The sequence below is a fragment of the Halichoerus grypus genome, chromosome 2 (assembly GCF_964656455.1).
Source record: "Halichoerus grypus chromosome 2, mHalGry1.hap1.1, whole genome shotgun sequence".
Classification (NCBI taxonomy): domain Eukaryota; kingdom Metazoa; phylum Chordata; class Mammalia; order Carnivora; family Phocidae; genus Halichoerus; species Halichoerus grypus.
In genome coordinates this window covers 154,549,305-154,575,725 of record NC_135713.1, presented here as the reverse complement: position 1 = coordinate 154,575,725, position 26,421 = coordinate 154,549,305, and the positions used below count along the sequence as shown (strand labels likewise).

At 45.8% G+C, this 26,421-nt stretch overlaps 2 protein-coding genes across 9 annotated transcripts; one reads left to right on the top strand and one right to left on the bottom strand.

The window, feature by feature from the left end:
* The first annotated feature begins 201 nt into the window (after window positions 1-201).
* On the top strand, window positions 202-13,433 carry TMEM220 (transmembrane protein 220). Of its 3 annotated transcripts, XM_036105271.2 has the most exons (6): window positions 202-326; window positions 951-980; window positions 4,889-4,949; window positions 6,887-7,010; window positions 8,331-8,390; window positions 10,889-13,433. In XM_036105271.2, the coding sequence occupies exons 1-6, from the start codon at window positions 234-236 to the stop codon at window positions 11,022-11,024; spliced, it is 504 nt and encodes a 167-aa protein (XP_035961164.2). In that variant the 5' UTR covers window positions 202-233; the 3' UTR covers window positions 11,025-13,433. The 3 variants fall into 3 exon arrangements, 1 of the variants encoding a protein (XP_035961164.2); XR_013446013.1 differs by lacking the exons at window positions 6,887-7,010; window positions 8,331-8,390 and having other exon boundaries at window positions 4,889-5,362; window positions 10,889-10,948; XR_004921293.2 differs by lacking the exons at window positions 8,331-8,390; window positions 10,889-13,433 and having other exon boundaries at window positions 4,889-5,362; window positions 6,887-7,009.
* ADPRM (ADP-ribose/CDP-alcohol diphosphatase, manganese dependent) lies at window positions 5,806-26,416 on the bottom strand. 6 transcript variants are annotated; one of them, XM_078067926.1, is made up of 5 exons: window positions 26,327-26,406; window positions 25,401-25,641; window positions 19,421-20,060; window positions 18,424-18,540; window positions 5,806-6,465 (listed from the first exon to the last, which is right to left on the bottom strand). In XM_078067926.1, the coding sequence occupies exons 2-5, from the start codon at window positions 25,458-25,460 to the stop codon at window positions 6,434-6,436; spliced, it is 849 nt and encodes a 282-aa protein (XP_077924052.1). In that variant the 5' UTR covers window positions 25,461-25,641; window positions 26,327-26,406; the 3' UTR covers window positions 5,806-6,433. The 6 variants fall into 6 exon arrangements, with proteins under 6 accessions (XP_077924052.1, XP_035961157.1, XP_077924051.1 ...); XM_036105264.2 differs by lacking the exon at window positions 5,806-6,465 and adding an exon at window positions 14,440-15,128 and having other exon boundaries at window positions 26,327-26,405; XM_078067925.1 differs by lacking the exon at window positions 5,806-6,465 and adding an exon at window positions 14,440-15,128 and having other exon boundaries at window positions 19,421-20,038; window positions 26,327-26,405.
* Window positions 26,417-26,421: the final 5 nt, after the last annotated feature.

The window sequence follows — 26,421 nt, the reverse complement described above, 5'->3', positions numbered from 1 at the left end:
AAGGGGCTCGGCTGGTGCGCGCATCCGCGCTGGGCGCCCGCCCCTGCGCCAAGCCCCGCCCCATCCCAGCGCCGAGCCCAGCCCGAGCCCCGCCTCCAAGCCATCACCACGCCCTGTCCCCGCCCCCACGCCGAGCCACGCCCCCGGTGCCCCGTCCAGCTCGGTCCCCGACGCCCCGCTCCGTCCCCGACGCCCCGCCCAGTGCCAAGCCCCGCCCCGAGCTGTCGGAGCCCATGGCGCCTGCGGCCGGGCGCTGGGCCCCCGTCCTGTGGCGGGCCTGCAACTGGCTCATGGCCGCGTTCTTCGCGCTGGCGGCCTTGGTGCAGGTCAGCGCCCCGGCCCCGGGCGGCGGGCGGCGGGCGAGGGGACCGCGGGGCTTCGAGCTCTGCCCCTGGGCCCGGCGCGCGGTGTAGACCAGCGCGGCCCTTCCCGGCCGCAGGGCGGGCCGTGTCCGCGGAGCACGGAGATTGGGGGTTGCGCCCCGGGGCCCCCACCCCATCCCCCGGCCGAGACGCAGGTGTCCACGTGACCGCCGGACCGCTCGCCCTGCCACGTGCTGGGAGGAGCGGACGAGCAGACGCAGCCTGGGATGGGGACCCAGCCTGGTTCACGGCCGAGGCCAGGCGGGAGGCGGACAGAACCCGCTGTGGCGCGGGTACCCTCTCAAGTCTGCTTTGGGACCTCCTTCGTAGGAGCTGTCCTTAAGACTGGAGGCGCTTACAGCACCTTTGTCCCACTTCAGTGCGGACACAGTCGTGTGGCTGTGCTCAGCCGGAAGCCCCTCGACCACCACGATCTGCTAGACTAGGTCTTTTCCCCATTTTGTATCCTCGCTACCTGGTGCAGCGTCTGGCATGAAACGCATCACTAGGATGGATCCAAGAGCTGACCGAACGGAGGGCTGGAGCGCCACAGAATGTCTGCTAATGCCTGATGTTTTGTTATTCCAGGTGAACGACCCAGACGCAGAACTGTGGATGGTGAGTATGAGCTGCTTTCCTCCGTTTCCAGGAACTGTGGAACGGCACGAAACACACAGTTTTATCTATTTGGCCTGCCTCCCTGCCTTTTGTACATAAAAACTTAGAAATCAGATCATTTGTAAGCCCTTTTCCCTAAAATATCCGGGGAGAGGGATCAGAGTGGTAATGTAACGGGCGTGTGAGAATTCAGACTCTTACAGAGACATTAGGGGCCTTTTGGCAGTATTCCCTTTGAATAAAAATGGGCCAACTGAGGACACTTTTCTGAAGACACACAGTAGAACAGCAGACCTCCTAAAGTCAACTGAGCCATTCCTCATGAGTTTTTTTTACCCAGAAACTCCAACAAACATTTGACCAGAAAATGGCAGGCTTTGGGTTTGCAGTTCTTCTAATTCAGTGAGTTATGTTTATAAAAAGTAACTAAAGCCCATAAAAATCTACAGAATACATTTAATCAATGCTCTGGTTGAACTATCTGGAGGAGGGGGAGATCATTCTGTACATTTTCTGAAATATCTGGATTTTGCCCAGTTTCTTTGAAAACAGATACATAAGACTGTGCAGTATCACCAATGAGATGATTTTCTGCTCTGGAATAATATTGACTGTGTACAGATTAGCCACAAATGAAAGCATCTGGATCTGTAATGTGAAATTCTGGTCAGTGTTTTAAGTGCAGTAGAACTTTCTGACATTGCTTATTGTCCAGATTCACATGCCTTTGCATCGAATCAAATTGCCTCTTCCTCAGCACTCTGGCCCATATCCTGAATTCCAAATACTATTTCCCTGCAGACAAGTCTCCAATACCCAGCTTAATGTAGAATTTCCAACACTGACCCCTCCAACACCCCAAACTCCTACAGCATCTTTCCCTCCTAAACCCCCTCCTCCTCCTGACTCACTCCTTTCTGTCAACAGCAGAATCATCCTCGGGGTCATCTTTGCTCCAAACCACAGGCATCTCTAACATCTCTCGGTTCCTTACCACCACCTTTGAGATCCTTTCAAAAAATAAATGAAGAACAAAGCAATCCAGCAAAACCCAATCTAGGTTTAACTGCTTATCTGTACGGTGTGTGTATACTTTACCTCCCACTTCATGCTTAGGTGACATAGCACGAATAACAACAGACACCATGTCCCCACAGACATCCTCCCTCCTCGCCAGTTTCACTCTCCATCACCTCCCACGTGGACTCCCGTAGTAGCTTCCTAATTCTTGGAGCTGCCTCTAATCCCCTGCTCTCCTTGAACAATTTCCACATTATCACTTCCTGCTTCAAAAACTCCCCTCATTTCCCAAGATCACTGAGTTACAACTCCCCAAGTTGGCACTCAAGGCCCACCACAGTGTGGCTCCAATCCACCTTCCCACCGTGGTCTTGGAACCCAATCCACCTATAATACTACCGTGTCTTGCCCCTAGAATTCCTGTATGTCCTACCCAAGCTTCAAAGTCCATCTCAAATGCTGTGTCCCTCAAAAACTCCCTCTCCCTCTTTCCGATAGGTTCCAGCCATCCTTTCTTTGAACCTTTAATGCTAACACATTCTGCTTTACATTCGAGTTGGTTCTGTACGTGCCAGCTCCTAGGAGACCAGGGACCAGTTCCTCCTTCTTCTTGGTGGTCCTCAGGCAACCTAACGCAGAGCCTTCCTATGGCAGCCCTTCCGTATTGACTCTTGAATGAAAGCATGCACAAAGGAGCCAATACTAAGTCAATGGCGCCTGACTCATTTTCAAGTCCCCTACTTCATCTTGCTCATGGAGGATGTCTGTATCAGGATGCATACAGGAGCAAGTGACAGAAAATCTGACTAGCATCAGGTTATAACAACAGAGTATCTCACTTAACATGAAATCCAGAGGCAGCTGCTTAATGGCCAACAACGTCATCAAAGACCTGGGCTTTCTGGGTTCCTTCTCTGCCACTTCCAATGTGTGGGCAATATATTCTCTCATGTCTACAGAATGGCTGCTGCAGCTCCAAACATCAGGCCCAGACAAGAGCATCCCAAGTAGGAAGAAACAAGACAGGAGCAAAACACTTTTTCCTCCTGTGCTTTCTTCCCTTTTATCAAGGAGGAAACGTTATCCAAGAAGCCCTTCAGACAGGCCGCTGTTCAGTGTGTGCATACCAATACGGTTTATGGTCTGGGATTCATCCTGCTTGGTCAGTGTCCCTGCAGAGTGGTTGTTAAGATGCCCTGAGTATCAGCCTTGCCCCTACAAGACTTTCTTACATTTCATGGCTGGAGCATGATCACCCCTAGCTGAAGATGCTGGGAAAACAAATTGGCTTTTTCAGCTTTTATAATGGCAGGTGGACAAGGGAGAGAGACATGAAGAATGAACGCCATGGTGGGTGGGGGGGGCGCCTGGCTGGCTCAGCTGGTAGAGCCTGCGACTCTTGATCTCAGGGTTGTGAGTCCGAGCCCCATGTTGGGTGTAGAGATTACTTAAAAAATAAAATCTTGGGACATGTAGGTGGCTTAGTCAGTTAAGCGTCTGCCTTCGGCTCAGGTCATGATCCCAGGGTCCTGGGATGGAGCCCCGAGTCCAGCTCCCTGCTCAGCGGAAAGCCTGCTTCTCTCTCTCTCTGCTTGTATGCGCTCTCGCTCGCTCTCTGTGACAAATAAATAAATATTTTTAAAAAAATTTTTAAAAGCAACAAAAAAAGAATGCCATGGTACTCAAGAACTATATAGTGAATTAAATATTGTAAATAAATGATACTCTAGGTTTAAAAAAATACACCAACATAAAAATAAAAGTCCATTATAAGTGGGTTCTACAGAGTTCATTGTTGAGTATGCTGGGTATTATTTTACCTTGTATACTAGAAACCATTATTTTCAGTCTCTTGGTCCTCAAAAAGAATTTTTTTATCTTATTCGAGATAGAGAAAAGCATTTAAGGATGGTTGTTCTGTTCATGTGTTTACGATATAAAGAAATAAGAAGGTCTCAGACCCCTTAATCTGTTAATGACAGATATCTGATACATTTGAGTACACATTAAAAAAAAAAAAAAATCTCTGCCGAACACTTCTTACAGAGAGCACAGGTAAATGTGTGTGGTGTGCGTGTAACTGCTCTCTCTCTTCCTCTCCTTCTCAGTGGCTAGTCATGTAGGTTTTCATTAGGGGAAAACTAACCCCTTACTGCTCCAAGCATGGACCTCAGAACAACAGCATTCCCTGGGAGCTTGCTAGAAAAGCAGAACGTGGGCCACACCCCAGACTTCTGGAATCAGATCTGCATTTTAACAAGCTTTCCAGGCGACTCGTATACACACTGAACTTTGGGAAGCCCCGGTCTTACCCCTCAGTAGCATGAATGCCTTTACCTGTGAGAGACAACCAGACTTGCAAATGTCCATCCTGGCCATCGTTAGGGGTGGAGTAGGAGAGGTGAACACAGGGTCTGTAATCCAGATGCCCTCTCTCCCGGGATCAAGACAGACCTGTTTCTGTGGTGAAAACAAATCACATAACACACACAGCTCTGACAGCTCCCAATAAGGGAAGATGTCTGACATGCGCATCACAGTTGATACGGTGAAGCAGCTACGTTTCTTGGAAACCCACCATGCCTCCTGTACACCCACGAGGCCTATCCTCCTTGCCCTGTGCCCACAACACACACGCCACAGCAGGTCTGACTAGAGTCCGCTTGCTGAGCACGAGGCTTGAAAACGGGGCCTCCGCAGGGCCCGCCCGTCTTCCAAACTCCCAAACTGCTTGTCAGCAGTTTCCAGAATGAAGAGCCCGATCTTACTGATGCACACACTGTCAGTCAACTTTCTGAGGTCTCACCAGCTTTCTGTGCTTCCTAGATTCCTCTGAACATCTAAATCGGGCACACTCCCTAACCCGTCCTCTCCCTCCTCGCTAACAGGTGGTATACATGATACCTGCGACGCTGAGCCTGCTTGTGGGACTTAACCCTCTTGTCACCGGTATGGACCCTGGATTCTGCATGGACATGCAGCAAACCAGACTTCTGACAATAAGGACAGACTCCCGGGAGAGAAACGGGGCCCTACGGGTCTCCTCGTTTCTGATAACAAGAAGGGCGAATTCTAATCTAGATCACCCTCACCCGTCTTCAGGCAGACTTCACAAGGACCTGCCACACCGAGACAGCCTTTTCAGCAGCTCGGACCCCGAGATCGCTTACGCCGGTGTAGAACAGGGGTGCTGCAGTACAGACCATGAGAGAGAGGGCCTCGGTCACCGTGCTGATTTCTTAGCCACCACGCTAATGGAAAATCAGCAACAGGGCACGAACCTTGTGTCTCTCTAGTCAATGGCCCTCAGTGTCCAATACCACTCCCAGTAACCACTTTCTTACTTCGAATCCATTCAACACGTGTGTATATGGCCTGCTACTTATTTAGGGAAACGGTTTATAATGTCCATACAAATTTCTAGGTTTTTCATTCATGCATCTTGCTCTCCCTGACCTTCCTCTGTACCGTCATAGTACGTACAGCAATTTACTGCATGCTTTTATGTGTCTTCCCCTGCTAGGCTGTAAGCCCCTTAAGAGTGGGACTATGTCTAGCCCATCTCTGCCCAAGCCTCCCTGAAATATGGCCAGGAAGATGGTAGGTACTTAATGCTTGTTGAATGTGAATGGATGGCTCTAAGACAGAGGCTTTATCATGTATTTTCCCGCTCCTTGGAATATATATATATCCATCCCAGGTGGGTATTCAGGTAAAAAAAAAAAAAAAGTCGCTTAAAATAGCTGGTTTCTATCACCCACAGGCTGCTTACCTCAATGCTGGGCAAAACATAGTGGCTTTGCTTTTTAGCGGCCCTAAACTCTAAACAAACCATAAGTTGGACAGTTTTATACCATAAAACAGTGTCTTATAACCAAAAAAAGTACATTTTACATCGTGTGCTAACATTTTCTTATTAACAGGGACTGTCAGTCCTGATGGGTTACTCTTCACTGTCATGAAAGCAGCTTCCTGCCCAGTGGGCCGTCAGACTTCTCGGGCCTTAGAAGAAAGACCAGTGGTTCCCAGCTGGGTGGGGAAAACTCTTGTCCCCTGGATGCACGGGCTCCTTGTACAGGCGCCTGGAACTCTTGTCTGCATCTTTAAGGTGTATTAGTTCGGGCTCCATTAGTTGCAGGCAAGGAAGAAGCTCAACTCAAATGGGCTATGAGCTGAAAAGGAGACGTACTGGGATACTTGGCTGAGAAAGTCAGGGGTGGTGCTGTTCACACGCTGCTGGTGGCTCAGCCCTTGAGCTTCTCTGCACCTCGCAGTCCCACCGTGTGCCACTCTGACTTCAGTCCTGGGCTCCTTGATGGTAGCCCGGCAGCTCAAAGTTCACTTCTTCGTGATGCCCCGTCCAACAGAAGATAGAACCTGCTTCCCAGATAGTTCCGCAGAAGTCTCAGAATTGAGCTGTGGTTCCTGATCCATCATCTGTTCATCCGGAGCCAAATCACAGTTGCTAAAGGGATAAAATGCCAACTAATCAAGCTAAGGTCCAATGGTCTGGGACACATGGCCTGGGTGGCTCCCCAAGGAAAATAAAGGGTAGTTGTCATAGAAAGGGGACACGCTGGACAACCAAAACACTAAACGTCCACCTAAGCTTATTCCTACTGCTTTAACCTCTGTGATGTCCCTCAAAACAAAACTGAAAGAAACCCCAGCTTTTTTTTAAGAAGGCTCCACACCCAACATGGGGCTTGAACTCATGACCCTGAGATCAAGAGTTGCACGCTCTGCTGACTGAGCCAGCCAGACGCCATCCCAGCCTTTTCTGAAGGCTTTATCTGAAAGCAGACTATGGCAGAGCAGATATGAAGAGATCGTTTTTCTCTGGGGTGTGGTTCCATGATTAACAGCACCGGACTCTCTATTTTTAGGCAACTTAATTTGGAAGAGTGCCTCTGCAATACACATATTCTTTTGTATCACGTGGGCTGTCGGCTTGGCCTGCCACCTCTGGCTTCACTCCCAACAGAACATCTTACATGAGGAAGAAGGCAGGTGAGCCGTGACTTTACTTCTGCTCCTTGGAAGGGGTGGGGTAGAACTGAGAAATCTGTTTCTCTGTAACCCCTTATCCGCACCACGATGACTCAGCTCCCCCAACTACACCCTGAGGAGCAGGGGAGATATTAGCTCCTTGATAAGCTGAAGAAGCAGGAAATGAGCCAGCACCAGGTACCACGTTCCACAACCACGGCCAGAGGCAGTCAGCACACGCGTTATATTACCGTCAGGCAGTTGACCTTGGCTTCTTACAGTGAACGAGCAAGGACGCCATACAGTACTACTCAGTCCAGAATGCTGATCATTCCTTCAGCATTCTGATTTAGTTGTGGTTCTGGCCAAAATCTTCTCTACAAGTGTGATCGGCCACCTCAGAGGTCAGTTAAGTCAACCTCTGTCAGCCTTGCCCGGCTACGTCCCATGTTATCTCCTCCCTTTGCCAAGGCCATGTGTTCCTATTTCATCACCTCTTCCTTTGCTTCCTCCCACCCTTGACTCCCTGGCCTCACGCATAGCCCCTTTTCCTTCCTGTCCATCCTACTGCTAACACTAAGATTTAGAGACATAGAAGGTAATCATCCCTGGCAAGGTGCTACTTTGTTAGAGGCCCTAATCCTTGGGAAACTGGAGAGCAAATCAGATTCGGTCTGCCCGTGGGATCATCAACCCAATGGGTTGAATCACTTCCACCAACTTGAGGCCCATGAGTTATGGTGGGCTTCTAGTGGTACCATGGCCAAATATGACTTTTCTACTCTATGTAAAATATGTGTGCTTTTAACACATACTTCTAGAAGCATATACCCACCCCAAAACCATTAGTCTGACTCATACTACAAATCATTCCTCTCCCCTAAGATGTGACCCAATCTCTGGCAGCAGGTGCTCCGTATTTATGGATCTGAGTTCATCCTGTCTAACACTGAACACTCTAAAACAATGTAAAATTGATGCCTGATAAATCAGGGATAGTTTTCTTGGTTGTACTATATTCCTTCTAATGACCTGAAATAAGTGATTTATTTGTGTTTTTTGTTTTGCTGGGTTTTTTTGTTCACTTAGAAGTTGGGGAACAGGGATGGAGCTCACATCCGTCTCATAAGATAAAACCTATTTTCATATAAGGTGTTAAGCTATCTGAAAAAAACTAACTTTTGAATCATGGCCAGACTTGAAAATATTCTGTAGATGCTGTGTATCTTGGGAGAAGGTCATTCAATAATCAGCAGAGGCTAGTGGTCATGGGAGAGAATGGAATGATATGTATCTCACTTGTAGCTACTTCAAAAATCTGAAATGTGTGTTATTTTATAGGGAGCTGTTTGGTCTGGTGATTATCACAGTATGGATGGGCCTATGTCACAGTTCATCAAAGTAAGTTTTCAACTCATTAGCTAAAATCAGGCGTCTTCAAGGTTGGTCAGATCAGATAGGCAAGAGAAAGTATTGACATCCATATGCAAACAAGAATCTCTTGAAAGAAATCTTTCCTTTTCTCAAGGAAAGCCAATGGTAGTTGAATCAGAGGTTCATGATCACCCACACTTTTCTAAATGCCAGTTTCTGATGTGGCCCAGTGTAATAGGGGGCTGTCAGCCAAAAGGGTGTTCTTTAGGGAGAGGTAAAACGATCTCACAGAGAAGCTTAGAGATTTACGAAAGCATGAAGAGCAAAGAAAATATAAAAGTGTGGGAACATATAGATGAATATTAACTTTATAAAATAGTAGTAATAATGTTTCGTGGGGCTTAAACATGTAAAGCATAAAAATACATGACAACAGTAACATATAAGAAAATAAACAGAGTGAAAGTGTTCTAAGAACCTTGAAACAGCAAATTAAACCCAAAGAAACAAGAAAATAATCATAAAAGCAGAAACCAATGAAATGAAAACTCAACATAAAAAATGGAGGATTCAGAAGGCCAAATACTGGCTTTATAAAATGATTCATAGCATCAATAAGCCCTGCCAAGACTACAAAGGAAAAATAATAAAAGTGAGAGCAAGGAAGAGGAAGCAAAAATAGAGAATATCAGGAATAAAAAAGAAAATGTTACTACATATCCAATAGATCTTGCAAAAATCACAAAAGGATATCATGAACAACTCCTTGGAAATAAATCTAAAAATGTAGACAAAATGGATAAATTACTTTAAAAATACAAATTAGCAAAACTGACACAAGAAGAAATTCTCCAGAACAGTCCCATAGCTATTAAAGAAACTGAGTCCTCAATTTAAGTTTTTGCTAAAAGAAAACTCTAGACCAGATGGCATAACTGGAGAATTGTACCTAATATTTAAGGGAAAAATAATGCCAACCTTTAACAAACACTTCCAGAGAACAGAAAAAGAAGAAACACTTTACAATTCATGTTATGAGGACAGAATAATCTTGATACCAAAACTTGATAAGAACATTTAAAGGGGGGGGGCAAAGAAATTACACAGCAGTCTCCCTTATGACTACAGATTGAAAAATCCTAAACAAAGCATTAGGGAATCATATCCTGCAATATGTAACCCAACCACCAAGTTGGGGTTTATTCTAGGAACACAGTTTAACATTCAAAAACCAACCAATGTTTTCTGTCACATTAACAGAATAAAGGAAAAAATAAGCTATCTTCTCAGTCTGTTCAGAAAGAGCATTTGGTAAGATTCATCATCTGTTCACAAGAGCTGTTGGAAAACAGGTGTAGAAAGGAACTGAACCTGATAAGTGGTATCAGCACCAAAGTTGAGACTCAGTGGTGAGCAGCTGAAAACTTTCCTTCTGAGATCAGGATTGAGAAGGGATTAGCTACCACTTCCACTTCTGCTCAACACTGCTCTAGCTAGGATCATAGCCAGTCCAATAAGGCAAGAAAAAGAAATAAGAGGCGCAACAATTGGAAAAGAAAAACGTTCATTATCCGTGGCTGACAAAAAAATCAAACAGAATCTAAAAAGTTACTAGAGTGAGTGAGTTTAGCATGATTGCTGCACACCAGGTGAATGTACTGAAACCAAATGCATTTTTATCAACAAGTAACAGAAAATGATAAAAACAGAAAGTTAACCATAAATAATAACATCAAGAAATCAACTCCCTAGGAGTAAATCTAGAAAGAGACAGGCAAAATTTCTATAAATAAGACTGTAAGACACTGGGAGAAATTAAAGACCAAATAAGTAGAGGGATAAACCTGTACTGGTAAAAGGATAAACTAACGAAAGAGTAGAATCTAGGAACAGGCCCACACACAAGCAGACCCTTGACTTACGACAGAGCTACGTAGAACTGCAGGTGCAGCAAAGAAAGGCAGACTTCTCAACACATAGTGCTGGATCAACGGAAATATATGGACAAACTTTCCCCAGCTAACTTTCATAAACCTCAATTCCAGGTGGATTACAGCTCTAAAGTGAGAAGCACAACAGTTAAGACTTTTAGAGAAGATGACCCCAAATCTCCAAGACCTTGGGGAGGAAAAGCTTTCTTAAACACAACACAGAAATCATTAGGAAAAAAACAATTACAACACTGCCTAATTAATCAGTGACTTCAGTTCCTCAAAAGACATCATTATGTGAGTGGGAAAAGCTATTTGCAATACACCCAAACAACAAAGATTTGCATTAAGAATGAAGAACTCCTGGGGGCGCCTGGGTGGCTAAGTTGGTTGAATGTCTGAGACTCTTTATTTCAGCTTAGGTCTTGATCTCGGGGTGGTGGGTTTGAGCCCCATGTTGGGCTCCATGCTGGGTGTGGAGTCTACTTAAAAAAAAAAAAGTGTTCACCAAATTCAACCTTTGTACTTGTTTCCAAAGCAACCCATTATTTTTATTGGATTTTTATTGTTAAGAATTCCTGTATGTCTTTATAGGAATCCGGTTGGTGGAAGAATTCAGCTGGCGACTGCCGTTGCAATCGCTCTCCTCCCATTTATCTCTTGGATCTACATCTACATAAACAAGGAGATGCGGTCCTCCTGGCCAACTCACTGCAAGACAGTAATTTAAATGAAGTCAAGAATCCTCTTTTTCAAATGAGTATTGTCAATCAATTGTTTATAAACGTGGTTGTAACAAGCCAATTTCCTAGGAGTTTATTTAGGTAATTTGAGCTAATTTTAGAGGTGATAAAAAAAATCCTAAGAACTTTCTGAGGATGCCTACGACACAGCATGGGATTGCATGGGACCAGTAAGAGACGGGGGTCTGACATTCAGTTGTCACAGTGTAGTAAAAAAGGCAACAGAACGAAAGTTCAGAAATGTGAATTCTAACTCAACTTATCACTACCTATATGCCTTGGGCAAATATATGAACCTCCTGGTGGATGTCTTCATCTGTAAAATAGGATTAATACCAGATCTCCTACTCACTTGTACAGTTGCAAGGATTAAACTGGAGAATATGAGAGCACTCCAGAAATACCAAATGCTTATAAGGGGCTACACATGAATAAGACAGAGGAAAGCAGGGTTTGGGTGATAGGATAGACAGAGGTTCAAGAAAGGGCTGTGCCCCTGCACTGAACTCACTGTACAGGACCAGGGCAGCACCATGAACTAAATGGGGATGCCAAATGAATGAGTGTGTCTTAGAGAGGAGAGTTAGGTAGAATAAAGGAATTTGGGACCAAAAGGAAAGAGGCAATATTAAATGCACTGCAAATAAAAAGTAAGACCAAAATCTGTACACATTTTTTAAAAAATGAATGTCAAAGGTCACCTAGGGGAGAAGACCGTTTTGGAGCTGTACTCTCCAATGTGTTAACTATAGTACCATAACCATGATGCATACACACACACACAACATGGGAACGTCACTAGGGTGCACACGTATATGACATGATAACATCACATAACCATAACATGTTGCATTGAGCACCTGAAATGTGGCCAGACAGAGGAAGTAAAATTCTGCTTTTTTCATTTTAATTTTAAAACATGTCAATTCAATCATTAGAAAACTTATAAATGTGTGTGGAATGCTTAGGTGTGTTTGGAACAATTGGACATGTGAATCCACTTCTTTAACTGCAGGTTTTATATCTAAATATAGATCAAGTATTTCCAGTGAAAATGTAATGTCAATGAATGGGTTATTAAATATAAAATAGATCCTGGATTTTAAAGACATAGTACAAAAAGAATGTAAAATATTCTTACATTGATTACATGTTGAAATGATATTTTAGATTTGAGTTTAGATATTTTAGATTTGAGTGTAGATATTTTAGAATTGAATTTAATATAAAATATATCATTAAAATTAATTGTTATCTGTTTCTATTTACTTTGTAAAATGTGACTGCTTTCAATTACTTCTGTGGCTCACATCGTATTTTTGTTGGATGGCAATTTTTTTACATCTACTAGCATCAAACACTGGAGTCAAGATTCCACCTCATGAGATTTAGGAAATATTTCACTCAAAACATATTCATATATATATATCAGGAGAGGGGAAATAAGTCAGGCCATTTGTCTATTTTTACAGTCTTTAATACAATATTACGTATTCTACAAATATTTGTTAAAGGAGGTATGTATGGTTTTTGTTTTACACAATGGCCACTGGACAGGCAAAATTCTCTGTTAAGATTGAGATGAAGGAAAAGGAGAAAAAAATCTAGTCGATATTAAAACAAATAACGTGAAATTTATTTGAAGGGTCAATAAAATACGTATAAAGGATCCCGGGGCTCCAGTATACATTTAGCTTGCATGATGCGCCTGGTTTTTACATCTCTTTTAATGTAACTACCAAAATCACATAGGAAAAAATGGACTCATTTGCAAATTCCATCTAGGATCTACCTGTCCTCCATGTAATGCTTGATTCTGTGCTTAAAAGACAGAAATGTTCCAATTAAAAAAAAAGTGATGTTCCAAATAGACTTTCATCCTATCTGCACCTCTGGTATCACACTATGAATTCTGTGATGATACGCAATTCCTTTTATATATCTATGAGCACGGCCTCCTGAAAGGAGTCTTTATTACTGAGATTGTTGTAGACTCCAGTTCTCAATTGAATTTCAGGAAGCTCGATGTCTCTATTATCCAAGCCTCTGCCTTCCCACCCGTCTTTTTTCTTCCCTCTGGCAGGATCTCCATCAGCCTCTCATTACCGCTGCCAGGACTGAGACACAGATCGAATCACAGCTTCCCTGCTGTCTGACAAGCCCAGCTCTAACTGTGGGCTCATCATTCAAGGCTCTTCACGACACAGGCCTGTCCGCTTCTTGCGCTACTTCTTGCCATAACCCAGGCACCTTTCGGTGAATCTTCACAGCGTTACTCCTCACTCCTCAATTCAGCATGCCCTTTAACCTCTGCTGATGCTATTCTGCCCACCTGTCGAAACCATTTTCCTCCTCCTTCAAGTCATCCCTCATCCCATTAAACAAATTTAAACGCCCCTCCACATTCCCAGGCCTTTCTTCCGAATTTGGTATCTATGGATGGTAAGGCTGGTGAATGCAGGGAGCACGTGACAGACACCTCTCCCGTGGCCCTCGGGGATACCCAGGTCCTGGTCCCCAGAACCCAGGACCGTTACCTTGCATCACAAAACAGACTTTGCAGATACGATAGAGTTAAAGGTCTTGAGATGGGGAGATAAGCGTGGAGGTAATCACAGCTGTCCTGATAAGACAGGCAGAGGGAGGTTTGAAGAGGGCCTTGAGCCAGGAATGGAAGGCAGGAAGCGGGTTCTAGAAACTGGGAAGGGCAAGGAAGCAGATTCTGCCTCGGAGCCCCCTGAGGGGGGACAACACCTTGAGCTCAGCCCAGGGAAAATGGTTCAGACTTCTGGCCTCCCGAACTGTAGGAGAGCACGTATGTGCTGTCTGAAGCCACCAACGTGGTGGCGGATTGGCCGAGCAGCCACAGAGCACGAACACGCCTCCGCACCCCCAGAGCCTGGGCACTCGGCAGGCACGCTGACGCTGACGAGTACTGCTTTTTTCTCTCCTGATGTTTTTAGGCCCTGAGTCAAATTTTCTCTACACTTCAACAATCCCTTTGCTATCCAGTAAGTGTTGCCACAAATAAGCCTTAGCACATAGGACAACCGAATTAACGTGCCCCATTTGTCTAGAAAGGGAGTCAAGAGTAAATTCATTTACCCACTGTGGTCTCTAGCTGCTGGAGATGAGCTGCTGCCCAAAGAGACCAGACCAATGGGCACACAGCTGCACTGGCGCTTGGTCTTGCTTTGCTCAGAGTCACAAGGCCACCGCGTGACTTCTCGGGAGGCCCTTCTCATGGCTTCACGTGGGAGAGACTACACATTCACCTGTGAAATAACTTATTTGTTGTTTACACACAGGGATACAAGCCTATAAATGTACAAACATGATGGGTATTCTGAGCAAAATGTCCAACGTTCATTCACACGGCAGGATACACAGAGAAAGTTTACCTGAGCTGATTTTATTTTTTTATTACGAATTTTAAATTACATAGTTAATACACGAATACATCCTCCTTGTAAAAAGTAAAAAAATGTCAGATAAGGCTAAATGAAGTCAGTTTTGAGAACTATACCACCCCCCCTCTGTCTCCTCCCTGGCTGATTCAGGCTGCTTTCATTCATTTTGTTTCCAATCCTCAGCACTGGATAGATTATCCAAAAATGACATTTCAGAGTATCTCATGAGCTAACGCACACTGGGGCCATAAATACATTTTGTTATGCAAATAGAATACTACACAATGAGCCTGAGGATTTGGGGGGGGCGGTAAACAAAAACACAACGCTCAACCACCACTCTCTAGAACGGTAAACAAGATAAATCAGACTAAAACTGGAAAGCGTTTTCCTTCTTATAATTCATAATTCTGTCTGGAACTCGGCCTCTCCCTTTCAACATCATTTTGTCAGGGTAGACATAAACAGTGCCAAAAGCCTGGCTGTCCGGAGCCGTTTCAATAACCCCTTCTAGGTTGATGTGGTGCACACCAAAAGGATCCTCAGAGTAGCCACCATCGTGAGTGTGACCAGCGAAGAAACACACCACACACTTGTGAGACCAAATGACTGCCAGGGCATCTCTGTAATTCCAGGCCAGGCACACACTGTCAGAGGCCTCTGGGTAAATGGGAAGATGGCCTGTTAGTTAAAGAGAAGAAGAGTTAGGAGCCAATTAGGAAATGTCTCTTTCATCAAAACAAATGGCGAAAAACTAATACACAGAAAAAAAAAAAAAAGGATACTGCTACTTATTTCAAATAGACTAAGACCAGAGAGAAGCACCAAATAATCCACAGCCACATCTCTGCAGCATACAGGGGGGACAGTCCACCTACACGGGGAGAGGCCACTGTCCAGGCAGAAGCCCTGAGATCCCTACAGCCTACAGTGTCTGAAGAGACACCAACCCCGAGAAAAACTGAGGGCATCCCGTGCAGAACGGTCCGCGAGGGTGGCCAGAAGCCAGGTAGATGCCGTGCTGGAGGCCAGTCTCTTGAACACGAGTGCTGGGTACACAGAAAGAGGTACCCCTAAACTTGAGAACAGTTTAGGGATGGGTCATGGGTTAGAGGTCATTTATAGAGACACTCAGTGCTTTAAAACGGATTCGTGCCACTTTAAACGCCTCCATGAGATCCTGGGAGCCGGAGCCATTTTACAGATGAGAAAAGCAAGGTAAAGCAGGGAGTATTTATACTCGGTCCCACAGGACATACATGGAAGTAGAGCCAAAGGATTTCGAATTCCTGACGCCAAGACACACATGAGGTCACGTCATGTCTCACTCTGGAGCGCGGGCACAAATCTCCCTCGGCTTTGCTTCTTGCCCTGAAATCACTTTCCTGTTTTGTTACTATTTACTTGTTACTGAAATTTATTCTGAATTTTTCTTATGAATATTTTTACTGTTTAATATCTATCAGTTTGTAATACAAGTTACAAAGGGGGGTGTTAACAGATCCCTAAAGAGTCAAAGGAGTCAGAAGAACTTATAAGTGTGTGTGCACGCGCACGCGCACACACACACACACACACACACACACAACCACTCTTGAAGCCGTGATGACAGCTCAGAGTCTAAAGGGGCCGGCAACTCTCCAGATCGAGAGGCCACACTGGACTCCTGACACAGTGACCTGCTCCCCCTCCTTGAAACACTGGGCTGCCAGGACACCACCAGTCCCCCTTGACTTCCTCCAACCTCGATGGCCATGAATTCTCACTCCCCTCCGCGGGCTCCTAATCTCCCCCACTTCCTACTGGGAGTGCCTGAATGCTTGGTCCTTGGGCTCCACTTCCCTATTGACACCTAATGGCCTGGTGACCTTGTAACTTCTCGAATCTAGTATAAAGTGGCTGGTGATCTAGTAAAGTATCGAACGTCTCCGACATTCTTTCCACTCCCACATGTTTATACCCAGCCCAGACTTCCACTCTGAATTTCAGACCCAAACACCCAAACTGCTGACTCAACATCTCCACAGATGCCTGATGGGCGTCTGAAACTTAACCCTTCCATGGCCGAACTCCTGAACTCCCCACCTGGCACCCCCTCCTGCGGCAGTGTCCCGTACATCAGCGAACATGTCAGCAAACAGCATGCTAGCCTTCCAACTGCATGGCCAAAACCCCACAGGTGGAGGCAAAATGACCTCTCAGTCCCTAAAATGCAAAGTCAAAGAGCAAACTAAAATGAAAGAGAATCGCCATTAGCCACTTAAAACTTTGCTACAGAAAACCTGACGCACTCAGTTGACAAAGGTTTGTTCATCCGGGTTCTGGGCTTACAGTGAAAGGGAGGAATTTAAGAGGCGGCTAATGTAGACGGGGGCCCTGACGGACAGGGCAGGAAAGGAGATGGGAGGGCCTCGAGTCTCAGCCAGAATCACACGCTACTGACACAACTAGGTCATTTAATCTCCCAGTCTCCCCATCTTTGAACTGAAAGGGTTGACGATAAGACGTGTAGGTCCCTTTCAGCTCCAGTATTCTCTGGAGTGACAGGCACAGCCTGACGGTGGGAAGCCAAACAGTAGAGACACATCGAGAAGTGTTCCGGTTCTAGAGACCACCTACGGTAGCGCCAAAGAGGGTCACAACGCGCGATAACCGCCGGGGAATCCTGTACTCTCCGAGCCTGGGATGACACCTGGAATTCCCATGACAGCACACACACTCCTACTCCATCTACACGTCTGCCCCACATCGGGGAAAGATTCGCAAGTATTTATGGAAATATACTTTTAGATCATCAACTATCAGAAGAGCTTGTCATTTTCAAGGGGTTTTCACATTTGTAATTCCATTTGGTGCAATCCAGAGAAAAACCGCAGTTTGTAGGTTCAACATTTACGCAGACTCACACAGCTCACAGAAGCAAATGCACACAGACCAGCCTCCCGTCCTTGGGACCCCAGGCACGGTCCTCTCCGTCGTTCTGCCACATCAGTTCTAAAGCGAGGATCTAAACTCAGTGCCCAAACCAAGTACACCAGCCACACTGCAAATCCAAATTCAGGCCCCCGTGTGCACACACCTGCAGCTGAGTGTATGTTAAGCACCCCGATTCGTATGACCTGTGATGACAGCATGTCTGGAAAAGACATTCTAGGTGGAAATAACAGCAATCTTACTTCCTTGCGAACACATGGCAGAGAGTCTAGAACCGAAGTACTCACTGCCAGGTGAGTCTCTAACGCGTGTCCTATTACGAGCTTCGCTTCCAACTAGACAGCAGAGGCCCCCGGCCGGCAGCCACCACACCGACGGGCAGGTGTCCTGAGGCTGAGGTTGGGTATGGGGCCTGGCCTGAACTGCTCACTCAGATATCACAGTTGACCCGTGAACAAAGGTTTAGACTGCGCGGGTCCACTTATCCACACGTTTTTACAGTAAATACAGAAAATACAGTGAATGTATTTCCTCTTCCTTGTGATTTTCTTAACGTTTTCTTTTCTCTAGTTTACTTACTGTAAGAAGGCAGCGTATAATACACACAACGTACAAAATATGCATCAACCAACTGTTATCGGTAAGGCTTCTAGCCAACAGTAGGCCATTTGTAGTTAAGTCTCTAGAGTCAAAAGTTGTACGTGGATTTTCGACTGCGGTGGGGGGGGCAGCACCCCTAACCCCCACACTGTTCAAGGGTCAACTGTACTATGTAAAATGATCCCATGTGCTGGAATTCCACTCGGAAACCCAAAAGGCCAACGTACAGGCACTAACACATGGCAAGATGTTTTTTCTATTTTACGGTTCTTTCCTGACCCAGCTGTAAATGTCAATCTTATACTCAGGTTCTCAATAAAGAAAGGTAAGCATTCATTTGACAGCAAGAGGACACCACGACATAAATATTATTAGTACACTTTTGAACCCCACTTTCCCATTCTCTAAAATGCTGGCGTAATCAAGTAATTTAAATACTTACTCACAATCACCACTTTTTCCTGGTTTGTGTCAGAGAACGTAAGAACTTCATTCAACCAGTTCAGCTGCTCTTGGCTGAATCCTCCATTAAACTGGACAAACTGGGGCTCAGAAAGTCCTGAAATGAATGCAGTATGTCAGACCCATCCAATGTCAGCTTCTTCCTCCTTTGGGCATGCACACTTGGCTAATGTGGGGACACCTGTACTTTTCTGTAGGAATGTGCGGCAGCAGTTGATTTAAAATAAGAAACCACAAGAATTTACAGCAACCCAGACAGATAAATGCCCTGTACCCACTCAACTGCTTACCTCGCTAGCTCCGTGTTACACTGAAAACAAAACACAGCCTTCTGACTGTGTCCACGGGCCACACAAAGTCACCTTGTGCCCCACTGGCCTCTTCCTGAGTCCTTTAATGATGCTAACATGTCACTCCGCTCACGCTTTTCCATCTGCCCCCGTCTCTGTCCTGAATACTCCGCCCCCCCCACACTTCCCAAGGATGATGACTCCTTCCAATCATTTAGGTTTCTGCTTAAATGTTTTTCTCCCAGGAGAGACCACCTCTGACCAGCTAAGCTAAAACACTACCCTGAGTCCTTTTCTTTAACTTTACACATAATTTTCTCGGTAGCATTTATTGCTGCGGACGTAATTCTATTTGTTTCATTTATGGTCTGTCCTGCCCGCCTACTTCTCTTGCTTCCTCCACTCCATCCATCAAAAGATAAACAAAGGTGACACTGTCAGCATTGCTTCCGGCTCTGAAGAGCTAGCCCTCGAAAAAGGGCCCGGCCCAGAACAGGCATTCAGATACCCGTTAAATAAATGAATCTTGAACCAACAGCAGCCAATCCACGCACCGGGAGAAATCCTGACCCTGAACAACAGTGACAATATACTTTTACCTTAATCATCCATCTTCCTGCTGAATAAAAGGTAGCTGAAGAATGGAAAGACAATGTATTAGACTCTCAGCTCAAAGGAATAATTCACCTTGCGGACTATTCAACTCCGAATTTGGATTGTGCTCCTTCAGTATCTTCAGACACTGCTGGTATTTTGGAGAGGACTGATCCACGCCTAAGACGCTCAAGTCGTAAGCATCCAGTAAAATGAACCGGAATTGAGGGAATGGGACAAAGTGATAAGCATAGTAATCCTCCGAAGGCACGGTCTCGGGATGGTGCACAATCTGGTCTTCTAGAAACTTTGTGTTAAGCTTGGAATTTGTTAGGTAGTTTCTGCTGAAGTTATAGAACTCGTGGTTCCCCCACGTGTGATGAACGGGGACTTTAAGCATCTGGAAAGTGTTCATAACAAGTTCGAGCGACTTTTCGGACACCTGGTACTGTGCGTTATACCCGTCAATGATATCCCCCAGCTGGAGCACGCAGCGGGGCGGGCTGCCCTCCGTATTCCAGTGCTCAATAGCACTCCGTAAGTGAAGCAGACTGTGTCTATAGTACCTTCGTCTGTTTCCTTGGAAGTTATAGCCATCTTCTAAATCAGCGTACTGGATGTCTGCGATCACGCCAAAGGAGAAGAGAACTTCCGAATTCTCACTCGGGGTTCCAGGGTCAGGCTTATCGTCCATAACCTTCAAATGGGTTTCTAAACAAAATAAAGAACATAACTACACTATAAACATCTTACTTTTCTAAATGGGCTGCAGAGGATGGTAAAGTATTAACAGTTAATCTGCCAGGTCACGTGGTAGAGAGAAAAGCACATGGGCCTTAAAGTCCAATTGTCCTACAGCCAAAGTACCGAGTCTTTGAAACAGTTCAGTTTTCTCATCTGTAAAATAACCTCTATTATTCAGAAGAGTAATTTACAAAAGGGTATTACCCTATTAATGAACAGGTATTCTAAATCCAGAAAAGTCAAATTCACATCTGGTAGAATTTGTAATTTTTAAGAAATACACACTAGTTTGTTACACACTTACATATACATACACATAGACACACACACACACACACACACACACACACACACACACAGTACTTTCTTCCACAAACACCAAAATAATTCTATCAAAACTTCAGGATTCTTTTTACAAAAAATTACATATTACACTCATTCATAGTACTTTATACATTAGATTCCCACTACAGATTATTTCATGTCAGGCTGGATCTTTTGTCTTCTTTGGTGGGTAGGTCACTTGAAAGAACTTGCTCATATTTTATATCTGGGATAACGGGGTAGGAAATGAAGAAAAAGGGGAATCATTTTAAACAAACAAAAACTAACTATAATATTAATGTGACTATCTTCATTTCTGACAAATGGTTCCTGATTCTTCAGTTGTTGGATTCCAATCTGAACCAGCTTTTCTTAACATGAATCTTAACTACCCTGTCCCCAAAACCAAAATGGAAAACACGTCATCTTTTCTTCTCACATGTGATCTGCGCCCTGCCACACTAGCCAAGAATAAGGGATTTAGACCTGAAAAGCTATTGTTTTACTAGATTGTTTACAATCTAAATTTATAATCATTTCTAATGCCTCAAAAGAGCCAAGAACACTAAAGATTAAAAATACCAGGGGGGGCGCCTGGGTGGCTCAGTCGTTAAGCGTCTGCCTTCAGCTCAGGTCATGATCTCAGGGTCCTGGGATCGAGCCCCGCATCGGGCTCCCTGCTCCACAGGAAGCCTGCTTCTCCCTCTCCTGCTCCCCCTGCTTGTGTTCCTGCTCTCGCTGTGCTTTTCTTTGTCAAATAAATAAATAAAATCTTTAAAAAAAATAAAAAATAAAAATAAATAAAAAAAAAACCAGGGGCGCCTGGGTGGCTCAGTCCGTTAAGCATCTGCCTTTGGCTCAGGTCATGATCTCAGGGTCCTGGGATCGAGGCTTCCAGCTCATCGGGAAGTCTGCTTCTCCCTCTCCCCCTCCCCCCTGCTTGTGCTCTCTCTCTCATTCTCGCTCTCTCTTGCTCTTTCTCTCAAATAATCTTTAAAAATAAAATAAAAACCAAAGGCCATGATCCTAGAAGATCAACTATTCTTATTATAAAGTCTACAGTACTACACTGTGCTGTGGGATCGAAGCATATTAAAGCCTCGCTGTTTCTAAAAAAACTTCATGTGGAATTTCTAAAATTACTTCTCGACTCCTGGCCTCCAGCAGCCCACTACAGCTACCGAGTTCTCTTCAATCACCCACAGATACGTGAAATCCTAGCTGACGGAGCACTGCTGTCCGAGGCGGGGGTGACAAACTCCACAGCCGGCAAGAGGGCCAGGTGGCAACCTGACTTCCTTGAGAATTAGGCCTCTTTTCATTCTGAAACTGTTGTCACGAGTGACACACATTCTATGTGATCTACCCAATCGTGAGCTTCAGCCACTTTCCTCTCTTCCTTAATCGGGTTGTGTATAACTAGCCCTAACAAAGGTATAAAGCAGCATTAGAAAAAGGCTGGAAATCCTGAAAAATGGCTTGGTGTTCTGACACTTTTTTTTTCATTTGCTTGTTTCGTCCTGCAGTCCCCATCTGAAAACCCAGTAGATATCAAGCCAGCTCATATGTCTCAGGGTGGGCGAGATCATCTGATTTGAAGGGTGAAGAACTCAGATACGATAAATATAGAATTCATCTAAGTTAAACGAAAATCTGTAGTCTCACTAGGTTTCAAATGTTTGTGATTCAAAGTACAGATTAATAGGAGATTTCAACCAGAAGTTAACTGGGTACATGTATCACTGGAACATTATTACCAAAGCTTAAGAGAAAACAGTTTCTGGGGAGGCTTTTATCCTTTGCCAAATGAACTTGTTTGTTTTCGTCTTTAAACTCAGAGACTTTAAGGTGATAATCTGTACTACAGATCTCTTAAGGGGGAGCTTTTAGTCCCAGTTAATCTGATCTTCTAGGAAAAGCTATTATTTGTGCCTGCCTAGCCAGTACTCATCTCCTGTTCATCTGGTAACAGCACGCCCTGGTCTCCCTAGGCATCTATACAATCCTCGCTCTCGGTGCCTGTGCTGTGACCTTCACCCCCTGGCTGTGCAAGTGTCGGAAAGGGCACACATGTGACCCTGGCCTGGCCTGTAAGCGCCCAGTTTCCCTCTGGTCAGTTCGGGGTAAGCATATAACCCACACCGGAGACAGTGAGCATCAGCGCAGGGGCTTTTGCTGCAACCACTTGTGCGAAGCTGACGACAAAGGCCTGAGCTGCTGGGGAAGGTCACCTGAGAAGGAAGGAAGCATATGTGAATGATGCAAAGAAGTCCTGGAAACATGAGTTGAACACCTGGATCCACCTGTCTCTGTTAGAACTGCTCTTGGTCATTGAGTTCTACCGGCCATTAAATTCTCCTCTGGGGCGCCTCGGTGGCTCAGTCGGTTAAGCGTCCAACTCCTGATTTCGGCTCATCGCATGATCTCAGGGTCATGAGATCGAGCTCCACGTCAGGCTCGGTGCTCAGGACAGAGTCCACTTGGGATTCTCTCTCCCTCTCTCTCTGCCCCTCCTCCCCCTTGTGCTCCTACACGCTAGCTCTCTCTCAAATAAATAAAACCGTAAATATATAAACAAACAAACAAACTCACTCTCCTCTGAGTCAAACCAAACTGAACTAGCTCTAAGATTCCTGTCGTATTATACAAAAAGTCCCATCAGATACACCTTCCACTGGAATACAGTTCAATTTAGAAAAACTTAAGGGTAAACTAAGATTTGCCAATCTTTTAAAGAAAATTAAGCAATGTGCAGAGAAGCAGCAAGGGCCACACACTTCAAAACAGTAATGTGTTTTGGGGTAGAAAAGAGATCTGCAATGTCGAAGACATATGGCTTTTAAAAATAAGGCTAAGGGCAGGGAATATACAGTTTTATGAAATAAAGAAATTATTTTTTAAAACAGAAGTGTAAACTGATACTGCCATCTGTTAAGAGAAAGATATGAAGCAAGGAGGAGGGACAAGGCCACATGCAAGGAAAGACCGTGAGGATCAGAAGTGAGTTAGGCGGGTCCCAAGAACTCAAGTGGGCAGGGAACAGATTCTCCTGACTAGTTCAACATCTTTTATTGTATGGTTCTGGGAGGTGCCAGGGAGCTCAGAAAGACTAGTCCTGGTGGCCAGAGAGATAAAAAAAACTCAAGACACCGCCCATGGGGAAACGCACAATTAATAAACATGCCAATGCCATGAACTTTTCAAAATACCCTCCATCCTCCACCAGACACACATGGGTACGAGGTTCACTCTCGCTGCTTTTATGCGGGTTTCAAGATGTCTATAGTACGAGGTTTTTAAAAAGTATTTTTAGAGAAGATACAGTCTGAACGGATTAGAAGACCTAAAACCTAAGACCTCTGAAAAGAAAGGAAAATCCCAAGTTTTACGTGAACTTTGTTCTGAAAGTCTGGAGCGCACCATTATATGTGAAGTTACCTAAGTTGTAGTTAAGAGGCGGTGGGACGGCTGCTGAAAGCTTTGAGACTGAAAACCTGGAAGGGAATTTTAGTCCCAGTTTTTCCTACAGGGAAACAACTCATCGGCACTTGTGAGATTCAACTAGCATATACTGTACAATAATCTACTTTTGTAAATCGTAAAGCACTACCTACGTGTTATTTTTTAATTATCTGAAAACATATCTGCCTAGTGAACCTCCAGATAACTGAAACTCCTGCAACATTTTATAGAACAAAATAGTATAGAAAACTTCACCAGAGTTTCAAAAATTCTATTAATGAACTCCTACAAAAATTCACAAAGATTTCCAAAAATTCCAACAGAAAGTCATGGTGCAGGATGAGCAGCCAGCAGTTTGTGAATACCTCCTTCGGCATCAATGATGTTTAACCATAGGAAGAAATACCCAGGGATGCTTATTTGCTGGAAACTTGCTACAAGACGATACTAATAAAACTTCCGTAATAAGATGGCAGAAGGCCGAAGCTCCTTGTAGAAGCCTCTCAAGCATCTACGATGAATTAGCAAATGAAGACAGTCCTACACTCTTGTCAAAGGAAAACGAAGGGGTGGGAGGACACAGCAGGACATGAGTAAGGAGAGATGGTCAAAGGGAGCTACTGCAACAGAGAGACGCCCAGGCCTAAGCCAGAAGCATCTCAGGGAAGGGGGCGGGTCAGGTAAGCAAAGCCTTTCTATGCAGAGCCCATGGGACAGGCGGCCCTGGAAAGGAAAAGGGGGGGGGGGGTAGTGGGAGCAGCCTGGACTTTTAATTGTGCTAAGTACTGCAATGACAGGAAGGTTGAGGCTGGAAATGTTTGTGGCAAGGGACAGGGGGCAGAAGCAGCCAAGTTACAGTGCTGGGAAGGTCACACAAAGTTAGGGCCTAGCTGTCCCCGTCAAGACAGCCTGGAGTTACCTCAAGCACAAAATCTGACCGGCCTCGTCACTATGGACAGAACAAACATCGGATGATATTATGTATATTCTGTCTCTTCCAAAAAAGGTATCTATATTGAAGGAAAAAAACTCATTTGCCAATCCCGGCGGTTTAAAAGTAGTAATGAAAGTGACAGGTTTACGCTAGACATCGTTTTAGGTATCTTTTAACGCTAGATTTCACAGGTCGGAGAAATCAGGCTCAGAGGTGTTATCAGCAACTCGTCCCACGTATAGTCACAAAACACCTCCTTTGAGTCAGGAACGGTTTTAGAAGCTAGTATTTTACCTAATATTATACACTTAATATGAAAAAGTTGTATAAAAATGCTTTGGTAAACAAATTAAGGATAAACCTGGTAAAAGAATCACTTTGGCAAATGAAATTTAACAGACCAGCTAAAAACAACACTGAACTTTAATTTATACGACTGACATCATTAACATCCAGCGGAGCGATGAGAAAGATGAACAAAAACTGTATATGCTCATCGCCTGAACGAGTAAGGTATTTTTGTGTCTTTCTGGCAATTGGAAGAAAAACTTCCCCCGGGGCAAAGAAATACACAGATAGAATTGGGTTAAAAAAAAAAAAAAATCTCACCCACGGGTAACCTCGGGACAGAAAAATCAGTTTGACTGAGAACGATGTGAAGTGCCCCATGTCCTCGGAGCAGAACTTCCAGAAAATTCCAGGTCACCTCGGGAAGGAAGAAACGTGGCTATCCGCAGAGTCCGGCTGGACTGCTGGGGAGGAGCCCACCTACTTGGCCAGTTACGCCGGCTCCCGTCCCACGAGCACTCGGGCACGAGCCGCTGCTTCTGATCAGGGGGAGCTCCGGGATCTGAAGTCAGGGAAGAGAATGAGGCTGTTTTCCTGCCCGCTCTGTCTGCGTTTCGCCAGCGCGGAGGCGGGCGGGCGAGGGCAGGCGTTAAGGGTGCAGACACGCTGGGAGGAGCACACGGCAAAGAGGACGCGCGTGCAAGCCCACCTTCGCCAGCCAGGAAGCAGCAGCCCACGGACGCTCTGCGCCCAAGAATACGGGGCTGTCCCCGCAGGAGACGCGGTCCCCGGTGAGGACCTCAGCCGCCAACCTCAACCCTGGAAGGCCCAGCGCCGAGGGCAGCCGGCGAGGGCGTCCTAGGACGCGGGGGCCCGGCCGACTGACTCAGGGAGGGGACCCGGCGCAGAACCGGCTACTTCGTGCGGAGCTGCCGCTCCCCGCGAGGGGACAGCGCCCGGGGCTCACCGCCCCAGCCACTCCAAGGACGCCGGTGCGCAAGTCCCCAACGGGCCGAGACGACGTCAAGTGCGACGGGCCCGCCGGCACCCCCGGAGGGAGGCAGCGGGGTCCGCGCCCTGCGGCTCCGGGCCGGCCTCCAGGCGGACGACGGGGCGACGCGGGCGGGGACCGGGGGAGCGGGGCTCTCCCGGCGGCGACTCCCGCGCCCGCCCCGCCGCCCGCCCGCGCCGCGAAGCCCCCGCCCAGCCCCGACCGGGCCCGCCTCCAGACGCGAGGAACCACCTACCGCGCGTCGGCTCCACAGCCGAGGACTCCCTGGCTACCGACTGGGCGACCTCGCCACCAACGAGTTGAGCGGAAAGAGCGGCCCGCAGCGACTTC

Bases quoted from the DNA above. Each gene is read 5' to 3' on its own strand.
- TMEM220 (XM_036105271.2), top strand. From the start codon at position 234: ATGGCGCCTGCGGCCGGGCGCTGGGCCCCCGTCCTGTGGCGGGCCTGC. The intron at 981-4,888 runs GTGAGTATGAGC...CCTCGCTAACAG, and splicing joins CAGACGCAGAACTGTGGATG to GTGGTATACATGATACCTGC. The intron at 4,950-6,886 runs GTATGGACCCTG...CTCTATTTTTAG, and splicing joins ACTTAACCCTCTTGTCACCG to GCAACTTAATTTGGAAGAGT.
- ADPRM (XM_036105264.2), bottom strand. From the start codon at position 25,460: ATGGGGCACTTCACATCGTTCTCAGTCAAACTGATTTTTCTGTCCCGA. The intron at 20,061-25,400 runs GTGAGATTTTTT...TTTATAGTGTAG, and splicing joins TGTCCCGAGGTTACCCGTGG to TTATGTTCTTTATTTTGTTT. The intron at 18,541-19,420 runs GTGAATTATTCC...CATTCATTTCAG, and splicing joins GGAGTTGAATAGTCCGCAAG to GACTTTCTGAGCCCCAGTTT.